Source organism: Microtus pennsylvanicus, chromosome 13 (genome assembly GCF_037038515.1).
Source record: "Microtus pennsylvanicus isolate mMicPen1 chromosome 13, mMicPen1.hap1, whole genome shotgun sequence".
NCBI classification, from domain to species: Eukaryota; Metazoa; Chordata; class Mammalia; order Rodentia; family Cricetidae; genus Microtus; species Microtus pennsylvanicus.
In genome coordinates, this window is record NC_134591.1 from 21,205,747 (window position 1) to 21,216,620 (window position 10,874).

Here is a 10,874-nt window from a genome sequence, read left to right on the forward strand (position 1 = left end):
TTTCTCCCGTCGTGGGCAGCGGTAACTCACGAAACCCTCAAGCCTCCTGGTGACATCACAGTATCTGTGCCTGCCCAACCGGAGCCAAACGCACCCGGAACTCCAGTCTGCTTTGTTTTCTGCACACAGAACAGGTGCTCAGTTTCAATACACCTGGGGATTTTCATTTTCTAACCATTTTAAGTGTTAAAAATAAACTAAAAAGAAAGGGGGATCCAGAAAAGCTGAGTGGAATTGAGGAGATAGTTACACAACTCTAAATTTTCTAAAAGACAAAAGTCCCTGAACAAAAGGTATGAGCTATAGCTCACTGGCCCAGCACATTTGAGAGATCAGATTAGATTCCTAGCACCACGCGGAGGGGGCGAAGAAGTAAACTTTATGATGTGTAAATCACAGCTCAATAAAGCCAGGTGGTCGGCTGTTTGCTTGCTTGTGTGATTGTTCTTGAGACAAGGTCTCATGTAACCCAAGCTGTCTGTCCTTAACCTGTCTATGTAGCTAGTGATGGCTGTGAACTCCGAATCCCATCCCCCACAAACTGTCTACACAGCTGAAGATGGCTGTGAACTCCGAATACAGTCTCCCACAAACTGTCTACACAGCTGAGGATGGCTGTGAACTCGGAATCCCATCCCCCACAAACTGTCTGCACAGCTGAGGATGGCTGTGAACTCCGAATCCCGTCTCCCACAAACTGTCTACACAGCTGAGGATGGCTGTGAACTCCGAATCCCGTCTCCCACAAACTGCACAACTGAGGATGGCTGTGAACTCGGAATCCTGTCTCCCTTTGTCAGGCTCTTTCATCACACAACAGACAAGTCCAACCAGGAGGGACGGTCTCTTTCCCGGCAGAGGACACACCCTGCCACTGGAACTATAGAACCACTTTTTCTAAGGGGAAGAAAGGCCACAGTTCCTGCTGAACCCCAGGACACATCCCATCATGGTTGGATGATGCCACAATAAATGGGCCAAAGGGAGACTGCTAACAGCTGGGGGGCCAGCAGAGAAAACTGTGGGTGTGCTAGTGCCTGCAGAAAGCCACAGACTTGATTAGCCTGCATGGGAACTGCAGAGGGAACAGGTGGGAATGAGACAGGACCAGCCTTGGGGCATGAGACAAGGAGCAATAAGCATACTGGAACGCTGATGCCCACATGAGCAACCCAAGCACCTAGGACTCACCCCAGACCTAGTAAGAATCACTGGTGAGGTTTACGGCCACACCACCCTGAACACGCCCGATCTCGTCTGATCTCGGAAGCTAAGCAGGGTCGGGCCTGGTTAGTACTTGGATGGGAGACCGCCTGGGAAAACCGGGTGCTGCAGGCTTTAAAAAAAAAAAAAAGAATCACTGGTGAGAGCCAGGCAGTATTGGCACATGCCTTTAATCTCAGCATTTGGGAGTTTGAGGCCAATCTGGTCTACAAAGTGAATTCCAGGACAGCTAAGACGGTTTCACAAAGAAACCCTGTCTCAAAAGAAAAAAAAAAACCCCACTGATGTGAAAACTCAGGAATCCCTACTTTCCAGCAAGGAGACTTTTGTGCACACTCAAGTGTGGGGACCACTGAGCCACCGTGATAAAATGATCATACTTTACCTCAAAAGCAATGAGAACCCCAGACAATTTTAAGAAGCAAGGTAAGAATGGACTTGAATTTTAGACATACAGTCTAGCTTGGTACATTGCTTTGGGGCAGAGCAAGAATCCAGAACGCCCTCCAGTGAGCTTGGTACATTGCTTTGGGGCAGAGCAAGAATCCAGAATGCCCTCCAGTGAGCTTGGTACATTGCTTTGGGGCAGAGCAAGAATCCAGAACGCCCTCCAGTGCCCAAGAGTCCTCACACACCACTCCCTTTACCCTTTAACCTCTTATACTATAACTCCACAGATGAAGATGGTCCTCCAGAGTGGGCACATTGGGCTTTCTGGTATTATTTTGTTTGTTTTTTGAGACAGGGTTTCCTTGTGCAGCCCAGCCCTGGCTGTCCTGGAACTAGCTCTGTAGACCACGCCGGCCTCCATTTACTGTATTCTTTACTGCAACTGTCTTGAAACGTGGGGTCTTCAGAGAGTGATGACAACATGAGGGTGGGTGTGGGGGTCTGAAGGAGCGCGGCCCCACAGACTCGTGTCTAAGTGCTTGGTCCCCAGTGAGTGGAGATATTTGGGAAGGATTAGGAGGTGTGTTCTTATTGGAGGAAATCTATCATGGAGGATGGGCTTTGAGATTTCAAAAGCCCATGCCAGGCCCAGTATCTCTCTCTCCCTCCCCACTACTGCTCCAGTGCCGAGCCTGTCCACTTCCCACCGTGATGATCATGGACTAACCCTCTAAACCTATAAGCAAACCCCAATTATGCTGTCTTTCAGAAGTTGCCTTCGTCGTGGTTTCTCTTTCCAGCAATGGAACACTAAGACAAGGACAAAAGCCTCATGAATGGGTTAATATTGATTACTATAGGTGAGGGTTGCTCACGGGCAGTAACGGGCTAGTAACTATTAGCATTGGTTATTAGTCTGAGGATATGGCTGAGCTGGATATGGCCTTGCACATATGAGGCCCTGAGTTCAATCCTATGCGCTGCTATTAAAAAATATGGGGATACAGGTTACTGGTTCACATGAGTTCACTCTCTCCATGATATGCTCCTTCCCTACATGATGCTATTGGTCATGTTAACACAGCAAGCATCCATCCCAGTCTTGAATCTCAGACTCTCTAGAACTGTAAGAACCGAATCTCTGCTCTCCAGGGGGTGGTTACCATCTCAATAACAGCGGAAACAGTAACCACACAGAAACATGCCTTTTCAAAATCCTCGCCCCTTAAAAAGGCACTGCATGAGAACACTGTAACAACACTGACGTCCACCAACTGAAAGAGGGGCTATACAACGCAACATCCAGAGCAACCAGAGTTATCCCACCTTCCACCTATAGGTCATTGGGAGAGCAGGTACCGCTCCCAGATGACTAGCTTTGCACTTCCCCTGCAGACACACGCTGACCCTGGTCAGTGGTGGACAGAGCTAGAACAGAGTTCACTCTTCTCCCTTAGAAAAGCATAAGGATGGTAGATCTGCACCATTTTCTCACCTGGAGTCCTGGGAATCACCCTAATAGGAAACTGCATTAACCAAGGGAACCCCCAGTGGGGTCTGTGGCTCATGCAGGGTCTGGAAGAAGAAAGCCTAACTGTTGCTCTTGATGACAGTGCCAGGAGCCAGCATTTGCGCCAGCACTGGTTATGCCCGGTGCTACAGCTCTGCCTGACCTTACACCTTCGCAGCTAGGAGGCATCCTTAAGATGGAGAAACCGGGGGATTAAGCGCCTTACCCAAGGCTGTACAAGCAGAGGTTCAAACCCGCTTCCACGCTACTCTAGGTCTGCATACACCACTTGACAGGCTGTGTCAGACTAGCTTTTCCTAGATTCTGAAATCTAAGTAATTAGGAAGTAAGCAAACTTAATCATAGGCTCTACAACATCTATAAATAAACTACATTCCTAGAAACCACCCAGGACTAGGTGCTACCAAAAGACCTTTAACCCAGCTGCTCAAGTGTGGTGCAAAAGTGGCCACCGGCAGCATCTAAACAAATGGCCACGGCTGCTGTCCCAAAAAATTTTACTTACAAAAGTAAGTGACATCTGCGTTACAAAAGTAGGCACGGGGTTCTCAGGCCCCTGGCCTAGTGGAAGGGACACTGAATTCAGAATTAACCTGCTCTGCCTTCAACAGTTGTGCGACCCGGTACCAATCGCTTCCTGTCCAGAGAGGCCTCTGGAGTAGCTGGGACTGCAGACTTGTGCCCCTATGGGGAGAACACCTCCACCCTCCTGGGCAGTCTTCAGAGGTTTCTGTTTCCAAACAGGAAGCAGCAATGACTGCCCCGCCCTTTACTTTCACTTTCCGTTCTAGACCCCATCTCCTGGAAACCGGAGCAGGAGCAGAGCGCTCCTGACTACAACCTGCGGGGGCTGAGCAAGGACCCAGACAGGGTCAGACTCGTCTGAGGAAGTAGGCAGGCTGTGTGTGTTTCATCACCCGATTCTCAGTCTCTGGGACAGAGCCAGCATGAGTCCCTGCGGCAGGGGCAGCAGGGCCAGCCGAGGTTTGTCCCTTCCTCCCACTCAGTCTCAAGCCACTGAGCACACAGGAAACTACGCTCAGGTTCCCATATCGCAGGCATATGAGGCTGACCTGGAAAGAACGAGAGCCCCAGAGGAGGAAGATGGTGAGGCCTGGTTGCAAAGCCCTTTCCCAGAAGCCCAGGGATCACTTGGTACAAAGCGATCCACCAGGTGCTCATCAACCGTGCTCTAGTGCTGGCTTCTGAGGGCGTGGGCAGCAGCTGGGTTCTGGGCCTGGCTTTCCCATCCGACCTCCACATTACTGAACTTCCTGACACTCTCCGGTCTGGAAAGGTGAAACCATCAGACTCCACAGAACACTGCTACAATGCCAGCTTGCTCTTTCCTTCCACTTCTAAGGTATCGCCACCACTGCTCTTTCCTTAGGGATTGTATAAAGTGTCTTCAGCAATGTTTTGGTACAGGAAAACACATACTGCAATAATGCTGGAGATGGCTGGCAATATCTACAGGAGTATTGACTCAAACTTTAAAAGTCCCATATAGCTGGGTGGTGGTGGCGGCACACACCCTTAATCCCAACACTTGGGAGGCAGAGACAGGCAAATCTGAGATCAAAGTCATCCTGGTCTATAGCGCAAGTTTCAGGACAGCCAGGGCTACACAGAGAAACCTTGTCTTAAAAACAAAATAAACAAGAAAGAGAGGGAGGGAGGGGGGAAGGGAGGGAGGGAGGGAAAAGGAAGAGAAGGAAAGAAGGAAGGAAGGAAGACAAAAAAGCCCCATATACAACCACCTCCCCCAAAAAAAGTAGAAAGAAAAAACAATCCTCAGATACAGAAAGAACCACACATCTCCCCACTGGAGGCAGGGAGAAGGGGGGAGGGTAAGCTAAACTAGCTAAACTCTAAACTAGCTCAAGGCCTATCCTATCAGAACCTGGCCAAAAACAGCCCCGGTGCCCTCCGCCACAGCCGCACCACCTAGAGTCTCGCATCCACCACAGCTCTCCTCTGGCTCTCGGTTCCCGCATGGCTACTGAAATTCCACCTCTGAAGCCCTGTTCAAGCCCTCTGGATGAGGTGTCAAAACTGGAAAGAATTCACAGACACATGCGTTTCAAACAGCTTGCTGCCCTTAAGGATCGGGCCCACAGGATTAAAGGGTGGGTTCTAAGTCGCTGCCCTTAGACAGGGTCTCAGTCTGGAACCCACGCCTTGACCTCCCTTCCCTCTGGGGGCAGGACCACCAAATCCTGGCTACAGATAACCTTCTTTCATCCTGTAATGAGAACTTTGACCTTCTCCCAGAGAGGTCGGTCCACTGTGTCCCCAGTCCAGGCTGGTGTCCCTCCCCTGTGGTTCTCAGCTCAGCCATACTCGCCCCACCCCCAGAGCCCCACCAAGAGAGAAAGCTTTCACAGCCCTAGCCCATCCCACCCAAGACAGAGGGCACCATCTCTTAGTTACTGGAAGAACCAACTAACAATGTATCATTTACTGAAATACTTTTAAGTAAATATGTAGGCCCATACAGGTGTCAGCATAATAGCCAAGGTACTGGTCACAAGAAAGAGCCCCTTCAGAGAGGTGTGACGACCTCACCAACTTGGCTGTCTGACCATCATGATGCAGAGATCCAGAGCTTTAGGAGGAAACCCAGACTCACTGGGCCCAGAATGGAAAATGAGTTGACAAGGGGGGGTGGGGGCGTGCTTTCCCCTCTTGCTCCTCCCTGCCTAAGCCTCACAGGCCTGGCAGCAAAAGTGAAGTGACTGGGAGACTCCACTCAAGACTGACTCCTGGGCCCCAGAGGGGCAGGGATGCGGAACTGTCCATAGACTTCCAGAAGGAAACGAGGAGTCACGCGGATTCCCACTGAAGACCATTAGCAACAGACGCATGGGCAGAGTCTAACTGAGCAGGCAGAAGCCACCTGGAAGAGCTGACACCTGCCCACAGGAGCACAACTGTGCTACCAATTTGAAAGGAGGGAAGTGGGACCCAAGTCTGTGGAGGGCCGGGGACACCAGGGAAAGTTCTGTTGAGGAAACGGAATCCCCAAAGATGGTCACCACCCAGCATCTCCCCACAGGGGCGGCTTGTTAACCTGAGCTGGACTGAAGGTAACTGATGCTGTTTTCCATGCACTCATCTGCCTTACGGGTTATAGACAACCTTATCATAAGCCCAGGATCCCCAGATGCTGCCCCCTTTGCTGTCCATGCTCCCCACCCATAGGAATGGGAATGAATCCTCCTGCTTACCTTCCACCACCTCCACCCAACCCGAGCTTGCACAGAAACCAGAATTACCACTGCATGCTCCTTCTCCCACACCTCTGCCCCAAGCCAAGTCCTCCTCCTTGCTCTCCTTGATCAGGCCCTGCAATAACCTCCCTACTCCAATCCCACACCTCTGTTCTACCTCAGGCTCCATCCCAACCCGCGTGACCTGGTGAAACAGCCTCCTGCTCCTCCGCCACCAACCCCACAATCTGAACTTCCTGAGGATGGAGAGAAAGACAGGAAAGTATGGAGCCATGGGAAAGAAAGGGAGTCTTCACTTCAGAATGTGGCCCAAGTCTGTCGCTGGCTGAGAACGAGAACTTCTCACAGTTAGCACTAGCTCAGGCCTTTCCCCTTCCATGGCTGTACACTTGCCATTTTCTAAATCTCCAAGACAGGGTTTTCTAGATCAGATCAAATGTTAAAAATCCCTGGGGTTAAAAATCAGGCCGTGAGCTGGGCGAGGTGGCGCACGCCTTTAATCCCAGCACTCGGGAGGCAGAGGCAGGTGGATCTCTGTGAGTTCGAGGCCAGCCTGGTCTACAAGAGCTAGTTCCAGGACAGACTCCAAAGCTACAGAGAAACCCTGTCTTGAAAAGCAAAAAAACAACAAAACCTCAGGCCATGAAGGCAGGCTGGAAGCCCATGGCTGTTGTTCCAGCTACTTAGGAGGCTGAGACAAGGGGATTGCTAAGGCCAAAGAGGTTAAGACTAATCTGAGGTCATAGTGAGACCCACACACATTAGGAACATAATAAGCCATTTCTTCCCATGATTCAGTGTTTCTCAACTTTTTTTCATGATCACTTCCCTAAGTAGCCCTTTTAGATGTCTTCCTAGTTGTATCCTCCATACAGTTTTAATAAAATTCTCTGCATGTATTGTGATAGAGAACATGTATGGCTTAATTTTGTTACTCAATAATAGGCTCAGAATAATGACTAATTAAAACTGTAAACATAGAAAAAATAAAACTGTAAACATTAAATCCAAAATTTAAAGCTATTAATAGCCTAATTATTGTATTTATTGACTAACTTTTAATTTAAAATGCAATTTATCAAATTATTCATACATATATATGAATACAAATTGTTCATTTCCAGTAAGTGTGCAATAATAGAAATGTAACTGCATGTCTCTTTGTAGAATCTAAAAATATCATTTTAAAAATCAATTCTCACAGCTGGAGAGATGGCTCAGCAGTTAAGAGCACTGACTGCTCTTCCAGAGGACCCAGGTTCAATTCCCAGCACCCACATGACAGCTCACAGCTGTCTGTAACTCCAGATCTCATACCTTCCTGCCAATGCACATAAATAAAGTTAAATAAACTAAAAAAGAAATCCGTTTTCAAGCCAGACGGTGGTGGCAAAGCAGTTGGGAGGTAGAGGCAGGTGGATCTCTGTAAGGCCAATCTGGTCTACAAATCAAGTTCCAAGTCAGCCAAAGCTGTTACACAGAGAAACCCTGTCTCAGGAAAAAGAAAAAAAGAAAATAAAAGAAAACAGTTTTCAAAAACAAAATCCACCCAAGGGATACTGTAAATTTCCCCACCACTATTGTCTCCTTGGCTACTTAGGAAGAAAAAGGATTCCCATAGTATTCGCCATCAAAACCCCTCCACAAAACAAAACTAGACATTCAGATATCTACAGTCCTAACACCTCAAGACCAGGAAACTGACTAAGGACTTGTCAGTCAAGGTCACCAGAGCCGGACAAGGCCCCTTCTGTCTTGGGCTCCGCAGTTTCTCCCAATCAGCACTAGCTTGGCACCTGTGATAATCAGGTGTTTGCCATGACAATGGACAAATGACCATGGGCACATTAATGCCCAAACGCATGCACAGAAATGAGACAAAGAGCTTAGTGCCCTCTGAGCCACACGGCACTGTCCCCTCTCCTTACCAAGGGTATGAACCCCTGGATAAGCTGCTTCGTTCTACACACTCGGTGAAGCAGAAGGGCAGCCATGTACACTCGGGGTGGGTTCTTTAGTCCACTTACAATCAGGGCCTTTTTACCAGTATCTCAAGAATCCCTCTACAACACCCTAACACACGCAGGCTTACCCACCCTAAACAGGGTTCTTCCATACAGGACATATCTCTCTACCCACTCTGAGACCTAGGCAACCAAAACTGAACCTTCTCCTTCTGAGGAACCAAATTTAAGCACAGGGTCAGTACTCCGTAAAGAGTGGACACGTTTATGCCAACATACCTCTACACATACATACCTGCACACATACATGAGGAGTTAAGGAAGATTTGACATGAACAGAGTTTCTTTGTGCCTTGTTCATCACCTAAGACTAATACCTAGTATGCAATAGGAACTTAATAATCAATGATATGGCAAAACCTCAGGCCTGATCAAAGCATGTCTTTCCTACAGTCACACATTCACTCAACAAACATGTATTCAAGTTTTTGTACCAGGCTGCTCTGAAACCTAACTTCCACACAAGCTGAAGCCTTATCCACCAGCCATCTCCTCTCCATTCCTGAGTCATCTGGCTTTGTTTTTTTAATTGGCAGCTGACACCAAGTGCCCTTTGTCTCAATTATGCCAAGACAGTCCCAGTTAACACCTACTGCACTTCCCCAAAAGTGGGCAGGGGTCAGAAATACCACTCCACAGCTATGAGAGGCTCTGAGCTTGGTTTGTTTGTTTGTTTGTTTTTCCTTTACTGGGGAAGAAAAAACCACATGCTAGTGATGAGGGTATAATCCAGGCTGGCCTGAACTCACCATGTAGTCCTGGGTAGCTTTGAACTTGTGATTCTCCTGCCTTGGCCCTCTGAGTGCTGAGATTACAGGTTTTTAACACCGGGCTCGGGACTGTCCCTTCATTTTCAATACAATTAAACTGATTAGGGACAGGGAAGCAGCTGGAGACAGGCCTGGTATAAGCAACTGAGACCACACTATAGAGAGTCGACAATGCCAAGGGCATGAATATTTAATGTATACACAAGAGGGAGCCATAGAAACTTCTAAGGAAGTGATAGATGGTCAGAGTACCGTAAAGCTGTTATTACCTCGATTACAGAAAAGATCTAGGACTGTAAAATTAAAAACGTCAGGCAGGCAACAGGTCATACCAAAAATACAGCCTAAAGATATAAATAAGTCGTCACAGAAGAAAATAGTACCAAATATGCTATCTCACTGTTTGCCTTGTGTGTAGTTAGAAGGTCCTGCAACACATCCACGTCCTAGACAAGCGCTAGTTCCTTGGCGTGTGGTCTTGAGCCCTCACTGAACGCAAGTCATAAGGGAGCTTTGGATCGCCGCCTTAAACGTCAGTAACACAGAGATCTGCGCTTCGGTTTCTGACCAGTTCTTACTAAGGCCAACATTTAAAGCACGACATTTATTCGTTACCGGGATCTCCGGGCAGTAAAGACAGAACCCTAACTCGCCTCCTCCAGATCATCCCCGCTTTCTGCATCATTTGAAACCAAAGCTTTCTCAGGCCACGACTTGTAAAAATTGAACTCAGGTAAAATGGCAGCAGCGGCGGCAGGAGCCTGACCCTCAACTCTTGAGAGCGCGCTCCCCGCAGCTGCCGAGTGCAGAAGGAAGCGCTCGAATCAACAGGTCGGGCGCCCCCGCCCGAGAGCGTTCAGACCCCGGCGTCGCGCGGGGACGCGGCGGGTCACTTCGGTAGCCCAGGCAGACGAGGCCGCTGGTTCTGGACCAGAAGGGACGTTTCCCGGCCTCCGGGGTGAGCCTCGGGACTGAGGCTCCGGCCCTGGGCCCCGGGGTGATCAGGCAGCCCTGCGCCGCCCGCCCGGCGGACACTGCGCGGAACTTCCACGGAAGACGACAGTCGGGTTCAGAACGGCCCGGCAAAATACCCAGAAGGTCCAGGAAGGCTCGGGCCGGCTCCGGGCTGCGCTGCCCGGCCCCGCGGGACGCTCCCAGGCGTGAAGGGCAGCCTGCCCACCCTCCCTGCAAGCCTGGGACCCCGCGGGTCTCCGCATCCCTCTCACGCCCCCCGCGCCCGGACCGGCCCCCTCTGCCTGTCCTCGCACCTCATCGGCGTCCAGTTCCACTCGGCTGCCCACGAGCGCCATGTTCCCCTCAGCTGCGGCCGCTCACCCACAGAGAACTCAGAACCGGCTCTGTTCTCGGTTCGGGGTTCAGCCCAGTGCGGATGGAAGCGGAACCGGGCGACCCAGCCACCCGACCGATCTGGCCCCGGAGCCGCGGTCCCGCGATCCCGCGTCCCGCCCCCTCCCTTCCCCCGCCTCTGACTAACCCGCCCACGCTCGCGGTCCCTTAGGGAGCAGCCAACCGGGTTCGGCAGGGCGGAGTCACCCAACAGAGTCAGCGGGCGCTCAGGGAAAGGATCTCTGGGGTACCCGCCTCTCCAAGGGGTTTGCACCAGCCTGGCGCCCAGATTGCAGCGCGCCGAGCTGACAGCACAAGGTCGTGGCTGCGCTCCCTCTGTGGCTAGCGGTCCACC

At 50.3% G+C, this 10,874-nt stretch overlaps 1 protein-coding gene and 1 non-coding gene across 2 annotated transcripts in view; one reads left to right on the plus strand and one right to left on the minus strand.

Annotated features, from left to right (window-relative positions):
- Window positions 1–10,624, minus strand: part of Ttc39b (tetratricopeptide repeat domain 39B) — a 115,968-nt gene extending 105,344 nt beyond the window's left edge. The window contains exon 1 of the mRNA XM_075947028.1: window positions 10,441–10,624. Coding sequence (XP_075803143.1) covers window positions 10,441–10,482 — 42 coding nt within the window. The 5' untranslated portion in view covers window positions 10,483–10,624. The remainder of the gene's footprint in view (window positions 1–10,440) is intronic.
- Window positions 1,220–1,338, plus strand: LOC142834495 (5S ribosomal RNA). Its single transcript, XR_012907588.1, has one exon. It is a non-coding gene; the product is annotated as a 5S ribosomal RNA (ribosomal RNA).
- Window positions 10,625–10,874: the final 250 nt, after the last annotated feature.